We start from the raw sequence: 20675 nt of genomic DNA, 5'->3' as shown, positions 1-20675 counted from the left end.
TAAACATGGCACTTCTGAATATCTAAATACCGTATTTCTGAGTTGCTTTCAGCAGGCCTCATTTTGCTCCATATACCCTCTCTCATTTTCCCCTAAAAGACTTTGGTCCCTTAATCTTAAAGGCAGCAGATGAATGAATGTCTTCTGTATTTGCTCTAAACTCACCATACCTCATTTTCCTACTGTCTATCCTGCTTCATTTCCCCTAAAATGACTTTGGTCCCTTAATCTTAAAGGAAGTAGATGGGCAAGCTTTAAACTTTAAGTGTTGAATTCCTGGTAGACATTTACCATGCCTCATTTTCCCTAGGCTATCCTGCCTTAGTGTGAACTTACCTATTAAACATGGTGTTTTGGAGGGTTTTGGTGGGGGGGTGGTGTTTTTTGGTTTTTGTTTTGCCCACTCTGAGGCTTGAACTCAGCCTGGTTACTCTCCTTGGACACTGCCACCTGAGCCAGTGTACCTCCGGCTTTTTCTGTGTATGTGGTACCTCAGAATTGAACCCAGGGCTTTGTGCATGCCATGCAAACACTCTACCATTAAGCTACAAGCCAGCCCCAAACATGGTGATTTGAACTTGTCTATTACAGAAAGAAATTACAAGTTGGGCCAAAAAAAAAAAAAGGACTACTACTCCAAATCCATGCACCCTCAACTATTATACATAAAAAGACTTTCATTTTTCAAATGCAGGCACTGGTGGCTCAGATAATCCTAGCTACTCAGGATGCTGAGATTCAAGGACTGAGGTCCAAAGCCAGCCGTGGCAGGACAATCTGTGAAACTATTATCTCCAATAAACTATCCAGAAAAATCTGGAAATGGTGTTGTGATAGAAGTGGTAGAGAACTAGCCTGGTGCAGAATGAAGCTCAGAGACAGGACCCAGACCCTGAGGTCAATTCCCAGGAAGTGAAAAAAATCTGAAAGAAGTTTAGCAAACTAATAATCCTGGTGAGGACATGGGGGACACATGGTGAGGACAAGGTGGGGACAGGGTGAGGACATGCTAAGGATAAGGTGAGGACATAGTGGAGACATGAGAAGGACATGGTGGGAATATGGTGAGGACATGGTGGAGACATGAGAAGGATATGGTGGGGATATGGTGAGGACATGGAGGAGACATGGGGGAACATGGTGAGGACATGGTGGAGACATGGTGAAAATATGGTGAGGACATGGTGGAGACATGGTGAGGACATGGTGAGACATGGTGAGGATATGCTGAGGATATGGTGAGGACATGGTGAGACATGAGAAGGATATGGTGGGGATATGGTGAGGACATGGAGGAGACATGGGGGAAACATAGTGAGGACATGGTGGAGACATGATGAGAACATGGTGAGACATGGTGAGGATATGCTGAGGATATGGTGGGGACATGGTGAGGACATGGTGAGACATGGTGAGGATATGCTGAGGATATGCTGAGGACATGGTGAGACATGAGAAGGATATGGTGGGGATATGGTGAGGACATGGAGGAGACATGGGGGGAACATAGTGAGGACATGGTGGAGACATGGTGAGAACATGGTGAGACATGGTGAGGATATGCTGAGGATATGGTGGGGACATGGTGGAGACATGGTGAGGACATGGTGAGACATGGTGAGGATATGCTGAGGATATGGTGGGGACATGGTGAGGACATGCTGGAGACAAGGTTGAGACGTGGTGAAGACATGATGGGGACATGGTGGGGATATGATGGGGACATGGTAAGGACATGGTGGGGATATGGTGAGGACATGGTGGGGACATGGTGAGGACATGGTGGGGACATGGTAAGGACATGGAGGGGACAGTGTAAGCACATGGTGAGGACATGATAGGGACATGGTGGAAACATGGTGAGGACATGGTGAAGACATGGTGAGGATATGGTGAGGATATGGTGGAAACATGGTGGAGACATGGTGAGGATGTGGTAAGGCCATGGTGAGGACATGGTGAGGACATGGTGAGGACATGGTAAGGACATGGTGAGGATATGGTGGAAACATGGTGGAGACATGGTGAGGATGTGGTGAGGCCATGGTGAGGATATGGTGGAAACATGGCGGAGACATGGTAAGGACGTGGTGAGGACATGGTAAGGATATGGTGAGCATATGGTAAGGATATGGTAAGGATATGGTGGAGACATGGTGAGGACGTGGCGAGGACATGGCGAGGACATGGTGGGGACATGGTGGAGACATGTTGAGGACATGGTAAGGACATGGTAGAGACCTGGTGAGGACATGCTGAGGACATGGTGGAGACATGGTGAGGACATGGTAAGGACATGGTAGAGACCTGGTGAGGACATGGTGAGGACATGCTGAGGACATGCTAGGGACATGGTGGAGACATGGTGGAGACGTGGTGAGGACATGGTAAGGACATGGTGGAGACATGGTGAAGACATGGTGAGGATATGGTGGAAACATGGTGGAGACATGGTGAGAACATGGTGGCAACATATTGAGGACATGGTAGAGACATGGTGGCAACATATTGAGGACATGGTAGAGACATGGTGAGGACATGGTGGGGACATGCTCAGGACATGCTGAGGACATGGTGGAGACATGGTGAGGACATGGTGGGGACATGCTGAGGACATGCTAGGGACATGGTGGAGACATGGTGAGGACATGGTGAGGATATGGTAGAAACATGGTAGAGACATGGTGAGGACATGGTGGGGACATGGTGAAGACATAGTGAGGACATGGTGAGGATATGGTAAGGTTATGGTGGAAACATGGTGGAGACATGGTGAAGACGTGGTGAGGACATGGTGAGGACATGGTGGGGACATGGTGGAGACATGGTGAGGACATGGTGGTGACATGTTGGACATACAGTGCGGACGTGATAAGGACATAGTAAGGACATGGTGGGGACATGGTGGAGACATGGTGAGGACATGGTAAGGACATGGTAGAGACCTGGTGAGGACATGGTGAGGACATGCTGAGGACATGGTGGAGACATGGTGAGGACATGGTGGAGACATGGTGAGGACATGGTGAGGATATGGTAGAAACATGGTGGAGACAAGGTGAGAACATGGTGAGGACATGGTAAGAACATGGTGGCAATATATTGAGGACATGGTAGAGACATGGTGAGTACATGGTGGGGACATGGTGAGGACATGGTGGGGACATGCTGAGGACATGCTGGGGATATGGTGAGGACATGGTGGGGACATGGTGGCGACATGTTGGAGACATAGTGGAGACATGGTGAACACATGGTGAGGACATGGTGGGGACAAGGTGAGGACATGGTGAGGACATACTGAGCACATGCTGAGGACATGGTGGAGACATGGTGAGGACAGGGTGAGAACATGGTGAGGACATGGTGGAGACATGGTGAGGACATGGTGAGGATATGGTGAATACATGGTGAGGACATGGTGAAGACATAGTGGAGACATGGTGAGGACATAGTGAGGACATGGAGAAGACATGGTAGAGACCTGGTGAGGACATGGTGAGGACATGGTGAGGATATGTTGGAGACATGGTGGAGACATGGTGAGGACATGGTGGGGACATGCTGAGGACATGGTGAGGATATGCTGGGGACATGGTGAGGACATGGTGGGGACATGGTGAAACATGGTGGGGACATGGTGGAGACGTGGTGGAGACGTGGTGGAGAAGGGTGAGGACATTGTGAGGACATGTGAGGAAGTGGTGAGGACATGGTAGAGACCTGGTGAGGATATGGTGGAGACATGGTGAGGACGTGGTGAGGACATGGTGGAGACATGGTGAGGACATGGTGAGGACATGGTGGAGACATGGTGAGGACATGGTGAGGACGTGGTGGAGACATGGTGAGGATACGCTGGGGACATGGTGAGGACATGGTGGGGACGTGGTGGAGACGTGTGAGGAAGTGGTGAGGACATAGTGAGGGCAGGTGGAGACATGGTGAGGACATGGTGAGGACATGGTGAGGATATGGTGGGGACATGTTGAGGACATGCTGAGGACATGCTGAGGACATGGTGGAGACATGGTGAGGACATGATGAGGATATGGTGAGGACATGGTGGCGACATGGTGGAGACATGGTGGAGACATGGTGAGGACATGGTGGGGACGTGGTGGGGACTGGTGATGACGTGGTGAGGACATGGGGAGGACATGGTAGAGACCTGGTGAGGACATGGTTAGGACATGGTGAGGACATGGTGAGGATATGGTGAGGACATGGTGGCGACATGGTGGAGACATGGTGGAGACATGGTGAGGACATGGGGAGGATATGGTGGGGACATGGTAAGGACATGTTGAGGACATGCTGAGGACATGGTGGAGACCTGATGAGGACATGGTTAGGACATGGTGAGGACATGGGGAGGACATGGGGAGGATATGGTGAGGACATGGTGGCGACATGGTGGAGACATGGTGAGGACATGGGGAGGACATGGTGGGGACATGGTGAGGACTTGGTGAGGATGTGGTATGGATGTGGTAAGGACATGGTGGAGACATGGTGAGGACATGGTGAGGACATGGTAAGGATATGGTGAGGATATGCTGAGGACATGGTGGCAACATGTTGGAGACATGGTGGAGACATGGTGAGGACATGGTAGAGACCTGGTGAGGACATGGTGAGGATATGGTAAGGACATGCTGAGGACATGGTGGAGACATGGTAGAGACCTGGTGAGGACATGGTGAGGATATGCTGAGGATATGCTGAGGATATGGTGGAGACATAGTGGAGACATGGTGAGGACATGGTGAGGATATGGTGAGGACATGGTGGGGACATGGTGAGGACATGGTGGAGACATGATGGAGACATGGTGAGGACATGGTGGGGACATGGTGAGGACATGGTGAGGATATGGTGGAGACATGGTGAGGACATGGTGAAGACATGGTGAGGATATGATGAGGACATGGTAGAGACCTGGTGAGGACATGGTGAGGGCATGGTGGGGACATGGTGGGGACATGGTGGAGACGTGGTGAGGACGTGGTGAGGACGTGGTGAGCACGTGTGAGGAAGTGGTAAGGACATAGTGAGGACATGGTGGAGACATGGTGAGGACATGATGGAGACATGGTTAGGATACGGTGGGGGCATGGTGAGGACATGCTGAGGACATGGTGAGGACATAGTGGAGACATGGTGAGGACATATGGGGACATGGTGAGGACTTGGTGAGGACATGGTGAGGATATGGTAAGGACATGGTGAAGACATAGTGGTGACATGGTGAGGACATGGTGAGGACATGGTGGGGACGTGGTGAGGACGTGGTGAGGACATGGTGGGGACATGGTAGAGACCTGGTGAGGATATAGTGAGGACGTGGTGAGGACATAGTGAGAACGTGGTGGGGACATGGTGAGGACATGGTGAGGCCGTGGTGGGGACATGGTGGGGACATGGTGATGATGTGGTGAGGACATGGGAAGGACATGGTGGAGACATGGTGAGGACATGATGAGGTCATGGTGAGGACATGCTGAGGACGTGGTGGAGACATGGTGAGGACATGGTGGGGACATCGTGGAGACATGGTGAGAACATGGTGTGGACATGGTGAGGATATGGTGAGGACATGGTGAGGACATAGTAGAGACCTGGTGAGGACATGGTGAGGACATGGTAGAGACCTGGTAAGGACATGGTGAGGACGTGGTGAGGACGTAGTGAGAATGTGGTGGGGACGTGGTGAGGACGTGGTGAGAACGTGGTGGGGATGTGGTGAGGACGTGGTGAGGACATGGTGGAGACATGGTGAGGACATTGTGGGGTCGTGGTGGGGATGTGGTGAGGACGTGGTGAGGACATGGTAGGGACGTGGTGAGGACGTGGTGAGGACATGGTGGGGACACGGTGGATACATGGTGGGGACATGGTGGATACATGGTGGGGACATGATGAGGACTTGATGGGGACATGTTGGAGTCATGGTGAGGACATGGTTAGGACATGCTGAGGATATGGTGAGGACCTAATCGGGACATGGTAGGGACAAGGTGAGGACATGGCGAGAACATGGTGAGGACATGATGGGGACATGGTCGGGACATGGGGAGGACATGGGGAGGTGTGGTGAGGACATTGTGAGGACATGGTGAGGATATGGTGAGGACATTGTAGGGACATGCTGAGGACATGCTGAGGACATGGTGGAAACATGGTGAGGACATGGTGGTGACATTGTGGGGACATGGTAGGGACATGTTGGAGACATGGTGAAGACATGTTTAGGACATGGTGAGGACATGGTGGGGACATGGTGAGGATATGGTGAGGACATGGTGGGGACATGGTGAGGACATGGTGGGGACATGGTGAGGATATGGTGAGGACATGGTGGGGACATGGTGAGGACATGATGGGGACATGGTGAGGACATGGTGGAAACATGGTAAGGACATGGTGGTGACATTGTGGGGACATGGTGGGGACATGTTGGAGACATAGTGAAGACATTTTTGGGACATGGTGAGGACATGGTGAGACATGGTGGGGACATGGTGAGGATATAGTGAGGACATGGTGGGGACATGATGAGGACATGGTGAGGACATGGTGGGGACCTGGTGAGGACATGGTGGGGACATGGTGAGGACACGGTAGGGACATGGTGGGGACATGGTGAGGACAAGGTGTGGACATGGTGAGGATATGGTGAGGACATGATGGGGACATGGTGAGGACATGGTGAGGAAATGGTGGGGACATGTTGGAGACATGGTGAAGATATTTTTGGGACATGGTTAGGACATGGTGGGGACATGGTGAGGATATAGTGAGGACATGGTGGGGACATGATGAGGACATGGTGGGGACATGGTGAGGATATGGTGAGGACATGGTGGAAACATGGTGAGGACATGGTGGGGACATGGTGAGGACATGATGGGGACATGGTGAGGATATGGTGAGGAAATGGTGGGGACATGTTGGAGACATGGTGAAGACATGTTGGAGACATGGTGAAGATATTTTTGGGACATGGTTAGGACATGGTGGGGATATGGTTAGAACATAGTGAGGACATGGTGAGGAAATGGAGGGGACATGGTGGAGACGTGGTGAGGGCATGGTTAGGACATGGTGGGCCTGGCTATGACAGTGTGTGCCCTCTCCTTTGACCTTACCAGTTCAGTATGACATTGTAGACAAGGTTGTTTTGTAAGATCTAATCAGAAGACTCAGTGGAAAGTCAGAGCTTCTCACCTGACCAAGATAGCATGCCACGCTGCACTCTTCTGCCAGGACCCAGATGGCGGATGGTGTCTGCTGTATGGTGGACCCAGGAAGCTGGGAAGATGCAGGGCCAATGAGTCAGGGGTAGGGGCTGGGCTAAGCATACACTGTCTCTGTGAGGAACTGAGACCCCGGACTGAGGAAGCAGGTGCTTCCTGAAGGGCCACGGCAGCCCTATCCTTCACATCCTGAATCTACAGAGCCCCAACGCAGAGATGACAGGAGAAAGAGCCTGGAGGACTTCTTTATGACACTCACTCAATAAACACGAGTCTCTGTCAGAGACCAAGGAGTTAAATGGAACAAAACAAAGACCCTCTAGCCTTGAGCAAATCGCATCTGGTTGAGTCATCTGCACAACATACTTCTCGGAATAACCGCAGGTGGTTGCTTGGGTTAGCACAACGGCCAAAAGAACAGCCTGACCCACCCCTAACCTTGAGATTTCCCGTTCTTGTTATCACAAAAACTCTCCATCCCCCCCCCCCTCTATACTCCCTTCCTTACACTCAGGGTATATAAACCCTGCTTTACTTTTAATAAATGAGACCTTGACGCGACTCAGATTGTCTCTGTCTTTCTTTATGCGCCTGGTCTCCTTCCTCTCTTTCCCCCATTGGTTTTCTTCTTTCAGGAGGTGCCTCTTCGAGCCGCATGAATAGCTGAACCCGCGGGTCGGGAGAAGTGGCGCCCAACGTGGGGCTCGAAGCACGGTGACCTACCGGACGGCGTGGAGAACAGGGGACCCCGACTATATTAAGGTAGAGACGCCCACACCGCATCGCTCGTGCACCGTGGGAGAGTCTTGAGGTAAGTTCTGCCGTCCCATCAACCATGGGCAAAGCATTATCAAAAGAGGTTTTATTTATAAAAGAAATGAAAGGATCACTTAGGGAGAGAGGAATAAGAGTTAAAAAGAAAGATTTGGTAAAAATTCTTTTGTTTTGTTGAAAGAAAAATATGTCACTAAAACCTTATAAAAATATTTATCCTATTATTCCTAAGACTTCTCCTGATAATGGCAGGCTCAACCCCTCCTCTGAGGTGGAGCTAGAGGAGGAGGCAGCGCATTATGAGGAAGAAAGATATGGCCCTTTTCCTCTTCCCCAAGTTTCTGCAGCTACACAGACTCCAGAGATAAGGGCCCTTCACTGGCCCACCCCTCCCCCCTATCCAGACACCTCTCTCCTGTCAGCCCCACCACAGGAAATGGTGAGATCATTCTCTGTTCCTCCGGAGGTGCAAGGTCTCCTTAAATCCAAAGACTCTCTCTTAAAACAAGTGACAGAATTAAAAAACGTGCTTCATTTAAAAAGAGAGTTAAGGGACCTCACTTTGCAAATTCATGATTTACAAATGGATCTTATTGGGGAAGCCATGACTACCCCCCATGCCTCGGGTAACAAGCCTGCTAAAACACCCTCGGCCTCAAAGAGCCGCAATAGTAGACTCAGATCCGGGGCGCAAACTGTTTCCTTCTCCTTCCCCGTAATTACTCGCTCTAACACTCAACCTCGGGAACAAGAGGGGGAGGAAGGAGAAGCAGGAAAGGAGGAGGCGGACACCACCAGAAGGCAGGAGGAGGGACAAAACCTAGATTCCTCTGCCTCCGAGGAGGAAGGGGGTGATCAGGAGGAGGCAAGGAGAGATTCTCAAATTACATATAGGAAATTAACGTTTAAACAAATTAAAGAACTACATTCGGCTGTTAAGAATTATAGAATTAATGCCCCTTTTACTTTAACAGTACTGGAGGGCCTCGGGGGTGAGGGACATTTATTGCCTCTTGAGTGGCACAAGATTGTACAGTCTGTTTTAACCAGGAGTTAATATCTAACCTGGAAAGCTGAATTTATAGATAAGGCAGAAAATCAAGCTATTACCAATAAAAAACATACACAAATGGCTTCATGGTCTTCTGATAAAATTTCAGGGAGGGGCAAATTTGCCTCGGAGGAAAAACAACAAAAACTCCCTGCAGGAATATTAACCCAGACTGCTCAGGCTGCCCTGGCCGCCTGGAGAGCAGTGCCCGCTGCAGGAGCGGTTACTACCTCTCTTTCCAGGGTAGTACAAGGCAATAATGAACCATATTCTCAATTTGTTGCCAGACTGTTAGAAGCAGCTGAAAGAATATTAGGTGAGGTAGATACAGATGATATTATAGTTAGACAGTTGGCCATAGAAAATACTAATGCAGCCTGTAAAGCTGCTTTAAGAGGCAAAACAAAGACCCTAGATTTAAATGGTATGATTAAAATTTGCAATGATGTGGATTCCTTTGAACATAAAATGTCTAAATCTATTAATTTGGCCATTGGAGCCATACTCCAAAACCAGACTCCACCTTCAGGAAAACTAGGACGAATATCTAGCCCTAAAAACTGTTTTAAATGTGGACAAATTGGACATTTTGCTAGAGAATGCCCTGGAACTATTAAACAACCCAATGTTCCTGGGACGATTCCCTTCCTCCTTCCCCCTGGCCTTTGTCCTAAATGCAAAAGAGGCCGTCACTGGGCTAGAGAGTGCCGGTCCAAGACCGATATAAATGGCCAGCCTTTATCTGTGGTCTCGGGAAACGGGCTACGGGCCCCAGCAGGGGGCCCTACCTACCCACCACGACAACCAATGACCCCTCCCGCCCAAAATCTGCCTCTAATGCAAACATCGCTGACTCAGACTTGTTCCGAGCCACTGCAGGCAGCGCAGGACTGGACCTCTGTTCCTCCACCACCAGAATTATAACTCCAGAGGAAGAAACAGTTGTTATAAACTCTGGAAGGTTCGGGCCTCCCCCGCCAGGAATGTTTTTTCTTATTATAGGCCGAGCTTCAAGCTCACTGCAAGGACTCTCCTTTAACATGGTTTATCTGAATAAAAAAAGGATCTGAAAGGAATTCTCTTAAATGTTTGCTCAAAAGGGAAAATAATCATGGAATGTTCATGTAAGTCGTAAAAGGTTTGAGTATGTCGCCAATGGTATGAGTATGTCTTGAGTAAAGTTGGTATGCAGTTAAACTGCAGTAATGTAAATAGAGTCAGAATTGATACACTGATGTGAGGGGTTGCTATACTTGGATGTATATTTTCTAATTGTGTGGGTTTTCTTGGGTGCAGAACTGGGAGGGAATGCTGTATGCCCCTCCAAACCAAAGAATGCTGTCTGCCCAGCATTCTGCCCAGGTCTGATAGCAATTGTTAGCCCCCCCCCCACCAGGTCATATGTTATCTCTGGTATCAGAGGCAGCCCCAGGAGTCATTTAAAGGAAAACTTGGGAAAGCTAAACTAGCTGACAGTGCTAACCATGATTCAGTCCAGTCCTTCCAGGCCTTACAGGTTATCTAGGGACATGTTCATCGTCTGGTTTCTAACATCCTGGCTCTCCCACAGCTATCCCTAAAGAATATTTTAAAATTGTAATAGATATAAAAGACTGTTTTTTCTCCATTCCCCTCAATCCTGGAGATTGTAAAAGATTTGCCTTTTCCATACCCATGATAAACCATAAGGGCCCTAATCCCCGCTTTCAATGGCGAGTGTTGCCACAGGGTATGGCTAATTCTCCCACTCTTTGTCAAAAATTTGTGGCTCAATCCATAGACCCAATTCGTGTTCAATACCCTCATATATATATTATACATTATATGGATGACCTATTAATTGCTGCCAAACTAGAAATGGAGGCACATCAAGTGACTCAAAAAATAGTTATTGCTTTACAAGACAGAGGACTTTTTATCTCCCCAGAAAAAATTCAAACTTGCTATCCCTTCTTGTTCCTGGGTTTTCAATTAGAACCCTCTTTAATATATGCTCAAAAAATTCAAATCAAAAGGAATAAGCTAAATTGTCTAAATGATTTCCAAAAACTCCTTGGAGACATTAATTGGCTACGTCCTCACCTTAAATTAACAACAGGAGATCTCAAACCCCTGTTTAATATTCTACAGGGAGATTCTGACCCTTCCTCCCCCAGAAAACTTACGCCCGAAGCTGAAAAAGCCCTAATAAAGTTAGAGGAGGCCATTACACAACAAAATATAGGTTACTTCAACCCCTCCTTGACCCTTTATTTAATCATTTTTGCCACAGAATTTACACCCACCGGTTTATTGTGGCAAAAAACCGTGCCCCTGTTATGGATTCATGCCTCCGCCTCTCAGTCCAAGGTACTCCCCTCCTACCCCTCTTTGGTCTCCCAACTTATTTTTCTGGGGCTCAAGACTTCTGTCAGATATTTTGGCAAGGATCCTGATATCATAATCACCCCTTACTCTAAGGAACAAATTAATTGGTTACAACAAAGACAAAATAATTGGGCTGTTTTATGCACTGGGTTCCAGGGTAGCTTTGATACTCACATGCCCAGCGACAGACTTATTCAATTCCTTAATATTACTCCTTTTGTTTTTCTAAAAAATACCTTAATAAAGCCCATCCCCAATACTTTGAGCATCTTTATTGATGGTTCAAAAAATGGAAAAGCTTCATATGTTATTAATAATGTTTCCCACTTTGTAAATACTTCCTTTAAATCTGCTCAGTTAGTAGAATTATTTGCTGCGCTTTGTGTTTTTCGGTTATTAAAGACCCACCCTTTTAATCTGTTTTCGGATAGCCATTATGTTGTTAGAGCTTTACAAGTTTTAGAAATGGTTCCGGTTATTCAGCCTACTACACCTACTTTTCAATTATTTTTTGAATTGCAAAAACTTATTAGACAACGTTCGTACCCTTTCTTTGTAGGACATATTCGTGCTCATTCTGGCCTACCTGGGCCACTAACCCGGGGCAATGAATTAGCTGACTTGGCAACCCAAATAGTTACCTTATCTCAAACAGTTAATCCGGTGACCCTTGCACAAGAGGCCCATGCTGTTCACCACCTTAATGCTCATACCCTGCGCTTAAAATTTAAAATTACTAGAGAACAGGCAAGACAAATTGTTAAAAACTGCAGAAATTGCCTAACCCTGCTCCCTGAACCCCATGTAGGTGTAAACCCTAGAGGGCTCATACCTGGACAACTTTGGCAGATGGATGTTACTCATGTCCCCTCCTTTGGAAGGTTAAAATATGTACATGTTACCATTGATACCTTTAGTGGATTTATTTGTGCCTCTGCTCATTTAGGGGAGGCCACAAAAGATGTTATAAACCATCTCCTATATGTTTTTTCTGTCATGGGACAACCCCAAACTATAAAGACGGACAATGGGCCCGGATATACCAGTCAAAAGTTCAAACAATTTTGCTCCCAAATGAGCATAAAACATATTACTGGAATCCCCTACAACCCCCAAGGACAAGGAATGGTGGAAAGGGCTCATCAGACTTTAAAAAACACCCTCATTAAACTTGCCTCACAAGAAACATTATATTCCCTTAAAGGAAACTATAAGACTTTGCTATTACATGCTCTCTTTGTTTTAAACTTTTTAACCCTTGATGCTAATGGCAAATCTGAAGCAGAACGCCTTTGGCATCCAACCACACAAACAGACTACGCCCAGGCCCTATGGAAAGACCCACTGACAGGAATATGGAATGGCCCTGACCCAGTCATTATCTGGGGAAAAGGATCAGCTTGCATTTATAATTCTAAAGAAGGGGGAGCTAGATGGTTGCCTGAAAGATTAATAAAACCATATAATAAACAATAAAGCCATATAACTAATTCCAGGGTGGCGCCTGAGAACAAAAATATTTTTCTTTTACAGGTCAACAACCATGATGATGAGGCTTTCCCCGTCATCACTCCACATGATGCTATTGACGGTGATGCTCTCTGGCAGAAGTTGTCCTCCAAAATCGACGAGGATTAGACTTACTTTTTCTACAGCAAGGAGGCTTATGCGCGGCTTTAAAGGAAAAATGCTGTGTATATGTAGATAGAACAGGACTTGTTAAGGATAGCTTAGAAAAAATTACAGCTAGCCTAGAAAAGCGAAAAAGAGAGGGAAAAACAAGAATCTTGGTATCAAAATTGGTTCTCCACATCTCCCTGGCTATCAACTCTTTTACCCTCCCTCTTGGGCCCCCTTGTGGGACTTCTCCTCCTAATTTCTTTTGGCCCTTGGGCTTTTCAGCGCCTTACGCGATTTATAAAAAATCAAATTGATTCTGCCTTTTCCAAAAACTCAATCTTGGTGCATTATCATCGCTTAGAGACTCAGGATGACCCTGTAGGGTCCGAAACAAGCACTCCCGAAAGAGGGCTCCAGTTTCATACACTTCTTGGCTGATAAACCCCAAGCGGCTAGAGAGCATCCAATGACGGGATTATTATGGAGCTTACCCTGGGTGGCACAACATACAGAGGCCGTCGAGGCCGGCTCAACAAGGCATGTTGCCAGGAGTAAGGGTCCCTCCATATAGCCTAAGACAGGGTGTTCTCTCCACCTATAGAGACCTTGTTCTTTAAAGGAAAGGGGGAAGTCTCAAGGAGCAAGATGGGACTCCAGTGTTGCTCCAGAATGGAGCCCCAGAGCAGAGCCTCGGGGCTGGACCCCAGTGCTGCTCCAGAACCTCTGCGTAGGACTGCAGGGTTCCCTCAAGGAACAGCCTCCTGAGAAGACCCAGTGTTCCTCCAGAGCACAGAAAGGAGGCTGCACCCTTCTCTGTCAGTCACCTCGGTTTCTCAGAGGTCGGGGTGTGAGCAGCCTCAAGGCCACAGCCCCGTTTTTCCCACCTTTGCCTGCTCCCTAACAATGCCGGTAGGACCCCAGGCTAGGGTCATCTCCCAGCTCACCCAGACCCCAGCATCCCCAGGTTCCCAGAACAAGGTTAGCTCCTGTCCTAATCAACCTCCACAGGCCCTTCCGTGGCCCCCGAGCTCAACCTATCCTTAAAAAAATGGCTCCCAGCCCCTTGTGGCTTGGCCTGAGGTTCTCCCACCATCCCTGTCTCTGGTATTTCTGGAGTGAGTGCCGTCCAGCCATGCCTGAGGATAACCCCTGCCCTTAGCATCATCTGTCGTGTCCAGACTCCTTTGGGATCCCACAGTCTGCTCCCACCCTGCCCACATCACTGTGGGACCCAGCCCTTTCTGCAGAAATGACTTCCCTCCCCAGAAGCCCCATCCTAAGCCAACTGGATACAAGAGAGCTGTGCAGAGGTGAGAAACCTTCTTCCAGGGGTCATCAAATATTTACGACATCATCCACAGGCCATACAGAATTATCAGTAGAGGCAAACGTTCCAGGGCTGCTGCGGAGAAGCATCTACGTCCTGTCATGTACCAAATGGTTCTACAGGCTTTTATGCTGGCCAGTCGCCACTCCTGGAATGCCAAACAAGCCCCACACCTTTCCTCACCACCTATAAACCAGCCACATCACCAGACACAGGTTCCAGCTTCTGGGCTTCGCTTTGGCTGTTCCACTGCCTGGCATTGGCCTCCTCTCTCCCACAGACTTGTCACCATGTCCCCCACCATCCCCTCCCTGAGCTGTCCTTCAGGGAGCTCCCTCCCATCTGCAGCTGCCCTGCCTCCTCCCACGGTGGCCGGTGCTACACTGACACCTGACCTGTAAACCTCCCAAACTCCCAAAAGGCCGAATCCTGCTTCACCTAGGGGCCTGACGTGACCCCAAGTCTTATAGGTAGCAAACACAGACTTCCCTCTCCCTGAGGACCACCCAAGGTCAGTGAGGACAACCTGTACACTAGGTGAAGAGCTAAAAAAGTGCCCCCGCTCTGAAGCAGCAACCGTCTGGTTGGTTATGTAAACTGTGAGTGAACCAAAAGTGCACATAAATTGAAGAAACAAAGTTGTGGTGCCATTAAGTCCCAGGAACTGACCTGTCTGTGTTAAAATTAACCAGAACTTCTGTAAATTTAGGGGATGATGTTTGTTTCCTAGAACCATACCATAAATCTACCCTTAGACTGCTAATTAGGACTCTACTGGGGTGGGAATCTTCCTCAGCACCCACTGCCTTGAACTATCCCTAACCCCTACCTTATATCACTCCAATTAATTGCTGAATTGCAGAATTGCTGAATTGCTGTGTTAATGTAAATCTATAGCCTTTGTCTTTAAAAGCCTGGTAGAAAAACTGTTCAGGGTTTCCTCCTAAACTGGGGAAGCCGAGCTGCAGCCCGTTTGAATAAAGCCTTGCTTTTGCATTTCAGAACATCTGACTCTCGGTGGTCTCTTGGTGGTCGTCTTGAGACATGGGCATAACAGTTGGGGGCTCATCCAGGATACCCCCAGATAACCCCGAGACCCCAGATCCCGAAGGTAAGGAAACAGTGCTGTTGATTTGTTTTGTCTCATCATCTGTCTGTCTGTCTGTCTGTCTCACTATCGCTTGAGGATGGCCGCTCCATCTAGTATTTCTTGAAGGGATTGCCAAAGCAGACGCGCTTGTACAGCAACCCTGGAAGGACTAGGAGACGTCCCAGACCCTCCGCTCGTAGAAGGGGGTCCCTGGAACCCCTTCCAAGTACTCGTAGGGTGTGAGTCAGTCCAGTTTTTGACCAGCACTGACCAGGAAGGTCTCCTAACCGAGACCCGATTGGCCCACCTTGATCTTGGGTCTGCTCCTTCTATTTCTCGGCAGGAGTCAGCAGACCAACGTGGGAGATCTCCATCTAGTGAGTCTTGTAAAGCTCAGGTCTGTGTGTTTTGTCTCTTCTTGATATTTGTCTTGCCTATTGTTATTTTGTGGACTGAACAACTGACAAGACCAGAAACCATGGATAATACTCCATCTAGCGCCTTGGACTTGACTCTGGCACACTGGAAAGAAGTTAAGGAAATAGCTCAAAACCAAAGTGTAACTATTAAGAAAAGAAAATGGATCACCTTATGTCAGGTAGAGTGGCCCACTTTTGAAGGAGCTAATTGGCCACCCGAGGGGAGCTTTGACATAGGTAAGATCAGGGTGTTACAATGCTTAATCTATACTCCCCGTCTGGGCCATCCAGACCAAGTCCCCTACACAGTAACCTGGAGGGAACTCATAGACAAGGACGCTCCGACTTGGGTTAGGCCTTTCCTACCCCCAACTCCCTTCCCTGCTCCTTCCCCTACCCCAATATTTGTTCAAAAGACCCGGGATGAAGAAAAAGAGGATAAGGAAGAGACCAAGGAAAAAGGAGAAAAGTTATACCCACCCGTCCTCCAGGGAGGGACCACGGAGGAGGAGATGTTCCCACCTCCATACTCCCTGCCCCAACAAACTCCACCTACAAGAGCCCTGGAAATGAAAAGACTCCAGCTGTGCCCTCGGCTCCAGAAGGTCCCGCCCAGTCAACTTGCAGGCTCTGAGGAGCTACACCTCCTCAGAATTCGGTTGCCCTCCCCCTTCACCCTTTAGGTCCTGAAGATGCAGACTGCCGACAAGGGTTCCATTACTGGCCATTCGCTACTAGCGATCTTTACAATTGGCGCACTCAGAACGCCCCCTTTTCACTCACCAGCCCACTTGGGACGATTGTAGTCAGCTTTTACAGGTCCTTTTCACCACTGAGGAAAGAAATCGTATCCGAGAGGTGGCTCAGAGACTTGTCCCCGGCCCCATGGGAGCACCCCTCACAGATTCTGCCCTGATCACCGCTTATTTTCCCGAGACCCGACCAGCATGGGACTACAATACAGCTGAAGGTAGGGAGCGGCTCCTCGTCTATCGCCAGGCTCTGTTGGCAGGTCTCAAGGCGGCCGCTCGCCGACCTACAAACATGGCCAAAGTATATGATATCAGACAGGGAGACAGTGAAAGTCCAGCAGCATATCTTGAGCAGCTCATGGAAGCTTTCAGGCAATATACTCCATATGATCTTGAGACCCAGGAGTCTGCTCAGATGATTATGTTTGCCTACATAAATCAGGCTGCACCAGACATAAAGCGGGAGTTACAGGCCCTAGACAAGCTGGGTGAAAAGTCTATTAGGGACTTAGTGGCAGCGGTGGAGAAGGTTTACAATAAAAGAGAGACAGAAGACCAAAGACAGGAAAGGAAGGAGAGGGAACGTGAAATCCAGTGTGGAAAGAGATATTGAGCTAAGAAAAAGAGTTTAGCTAAAATTCTGGAACAGCAACAGGCACAGCATAAGAAGGATCTTCGAGAAATCTTGATCTCCATGCAAACAGGAAATCTTGAAAGACCCTCTTCTCCAATTAAGGAGCAAAAGCCCAAACCCCGATCGAGACTGGGGAAGAATCAGTGTGCTTATTGTAAGAAGGAGGGGTACTGGATCAAGAATTGCCCAGAGCTAGCCAAGAAAAAGGAAAAAGAACAGAGAATGGGATCAAGAGTGTTGCCAGCCCTACAGCTGGCCAAGAACAGCGATTGAGGAAGTCGGGGCTCAGACCCCCTCCCTGAGCCTAGGGTAGCATTGAAAGTGGAGGGGAATCCAGTCACGTTTATGGTAGACACGGGAGCAGAAAATTCAGTGTTATTACCCTGAGAGGGCCAATGTCTACTAGGATAACGTGGGTACAAGGTGCGACAGGCACTAAACCCTATAAATGGACTACCTGAAGAACAGTGGACTTGGGAGTGAGCTGGGTAACTCACTCATTTTTAATCATCCCTGGCTGCCCCTATCCACTACTTGGATGCAACCTCCTAACGAAAATGAAAGCTCAGATACAGTTTAGCAGCAGTGGGGCTTCCATAGCAGACTCTAAAGGAAAGCCTGTTAGTATTTTAGTGAGCAGCAAGCTGGAGGAAGAATACAGGCTGTATCAGCATCCAAAACTAGAACCCCCAGACCATGAATGGTTACAGGCATTTCCCCAAACATGGGCAGAAACTGGGGGAATGGGACTGGCAAAATACCATCCCCCAATCTTTATGGAACTCAAGGCTGGGGCTGACCCAGTAAAAATCCGCCAGTACCCCATGCCATTAGAAGCAAGGAAGGGGATTACTCCCCATATTAGAAAATTGTTAAAACTAGGGGTCCTGAAGCCCATCCAGTCAGCATGGAACACCCCATTGTTACCCGTCAAAAAGCCAAATTCCAATGATTACAGACCAGTGCAAGACTTAAGAGAAGTTAACAAAAGAGTAATGGACATTCACCCAACAGTCCCAAACCCATACACCCTGCTGAGCTCCCTATCTGCGAGCCATATGTGGTATAATGAGTTGGACTTAAAAGATGCCTTCTTTAACCTGCCCTTAGCCCCACAGAGCCAAATCTACTTTGCATTCACTTGGCACGATCCTGAAGTCGGGATAAGCGGTCAATTAACCTGGACCAGACTGCCTCAAGGATTTAAGAATTCTCCTACTATCTTTGATGAAGCATTACACGAAGACCTGAGTGAGTACTGCTCTAAAAATCCCGAAATAAGCCTATTGCAATATGTGGATGACTTGTTAATAGCTGCCACAGACAAAAAAAGCTGCCTGAAGGGAATGGCTAGGCTCTTAAAGACTCTTGGTGACCTGGGCTATAGGGTCTCTGCTAAAAAAGCACAAATCTGTAAGCCTAAAGTCACCTATCTGGGCTTCATACTCAAAGAAGGCAAACGTTGGCTGATGGATGCACGTAAAGAAACTGTGCTAAAGATTCCCGTGCCTAAGACAGACAGACAAGTCAGAGAGCTCCTAGGGACAGCGGGCTTTTGCCGGCTGTGGATACCTGAGTTTGCTGAGCTGGCCAAACCCCTATATGAAGCCACCAAAAATCTTCCTGAATTTCACTGGACTGAGCAGATGCAAAAAGCCTTTGAGGCAATTAAGAAAAGCCTTTTGGAGGCCCCGCCTTAGGCCTACCTGATGTGAATAAACCATTTACATTACTTGTGGCAGAGAATAAGGGGATAGCAAAGGGAGTGCTCACCCAGACAATTGGAAACGGCCAGTGGCCTACTTGTTAAAGAAATTAAACCCAGTCGCAGCTGGGTGGCCTCCGTATCTAAGAATAATAGCTGCAGCAGCTCTCTTAGTAAAGGACGCTGATAAATTGACATTGGGACAAAACCTGACCGTGGCTACTCTGCACGCTTTAGAGGGAGTGCTAAAACAGCCCCTGACCGGTGGATGAGCAATGCCCGCATGGTCCATTACCAGACCCTGTTACTCAACCCCGCACAGATTAGTTTTTGTGTACCCACAGCCTTAAATCCGGCTACTCTGTTCCCAGATCCGGATTTGGAAGTGCCTCTGCATGACTGTGAGCAGATCCTGGCCCAGGCACACAGCCTCAGGCCAGACTTAATGGAGCTACTACATGTGGAGCACACCTGGTTCACATTTGAGACAGAAAGAGGTATGCGGGCGCGGGCGGTCACCACTGACACTGAGATAGTGTGGGCGGGGGGCACTCCCCCAGGGAACATCTGTGCAAAAAGCAGAACTAGTGGCACTAACAAAAGCCTTACAGATGGGAAAGGGAAAGAGGCTAAATATCTATTCGGACAGCCCGTATGCCTTTGCCACCGTGCATGTCCACAGTGCCATCTACCAAGAAAGGGGGCTGCTGACAGCAGAGGGAAAGGCCATTAAAAACAAGCAAGAGATTTTAAGTCTCATCCAGGCCCTATGGGAACCAGCAAAAATTGCCATCATGCATTGTCCCGGTCATCAAAAAGGAGTTAATGCAGTGACTAAAGGGAACAATCTGGCCGATAAGGCTGCCAAGGAAGTGGCCCTCCAACCTAGAACAGAAGTATTGACTTTAATAGACCCAGGGCCACGAACGCTGCCTCCTGTGCCTCAATACTCCCAAGAAGACTTGGAATGGATAGCAAAAATTCCCATGGCCCACAAACCCCCAGACAGGGAAGGAAACAAAGACTGGCAGAGAACTTGTGAGGGGAAACTTATCCTGCCACAAGAACTGGGTAAGGGAATTCTTAAGAGGATTCATCGAGCTTCTCATATGGGAACCCGAAGAATGCAGGACTTGCTCCGACACTCCAAAGTGAAAATTAGGCAAGGAAGTCAACTTATTGAGGACTTGTTAAAAATTGTAAGGCCTGTCAGCTCACCAACACCCCCAATCTACCAGTTCCAAAAGGAGCTCGCCTCCGTGGGGATAGGCCAGGCACATATTGGGAAGTAGATTTTACAGAAATCAAACCTGGAAATTTTGGATATAAATATTTGCTAGTTTTTGTAGATACCTTTTCAGGATGGGTTGAAGCCTATCCCACAAAGCATGAGACTGCAAATGTCGTGGCTAAGAAGATCCTGGAAGAAATCCTACCCAGGTATGGCTTCCCATCCACCATTGGGTCAGACAATGGACTGGCTTTTGTCTCAAAAGTGAGTCAGGGAGTAGCCTCTGCACTGGGGATGGAGTGGAAATTGCATTGTGCTTATAGACCCCAGGGTTCAGGACAGGTAGAAAGAATGAATTGCACTCTAAAAGAGACCTTAACTAAACTGGCCTTGGAGACTGGCACAGACTGGGTGTCACTCCTTCCTTTTGCCCTGTTTAAAGTAAG

At 48.4% G+C, this 20675-nt stretch overlaps 1 pseudogene and 1 gene segment (V, D, J or C); both read left to right on the top strand.

Moving 5' to 3' along the window:
* The first annotated feature begins 15442 nt into the window (after nucleotides 1–15442).
* Nucleotides 15443–17272, top strand: LOC150054994 (uncharacterized; annotated as a pseudogene).
* A 416-nt stretch (nucleotides 17273–17688) lies between these two features.
* The window catches only part of LOC150054988 (immunoglobulin heavy constant alpha 2-like), a 128193-nt gene continuing 125206 nt past the window's right edge, over nucleotides 17689–20675 (top strand). The window contains 3 exon segments of the C gene segment in view: nucleotides 17689–17716; nucleotides 19370–19495; nucleotides 20360–20438. Coding sequence covers nucleotides 17689–17716; nucleotides 19370–19495; nucleotides 20360–20438 — 233 coding nt within the window.

This window comes from Megascapheus bottae, chromosome 14 (genome assembly GCF_031878675.1).
Source record: "Megascapheus bottae isolate mThoBot1 chromosome 14, mThoBot2.hap1, whole genome shotgun sequence".
Taxonomy (NCBI): domain Eukaryota; kingdom Metazoa; phylum Chordata; class Mammalia; order Rodentia; family Geomyidae; genus Megascapheus; species Megascapheus bottae.
This window is presented reverse-complemented; position numbering and strand designations above follow the sequence as displayed.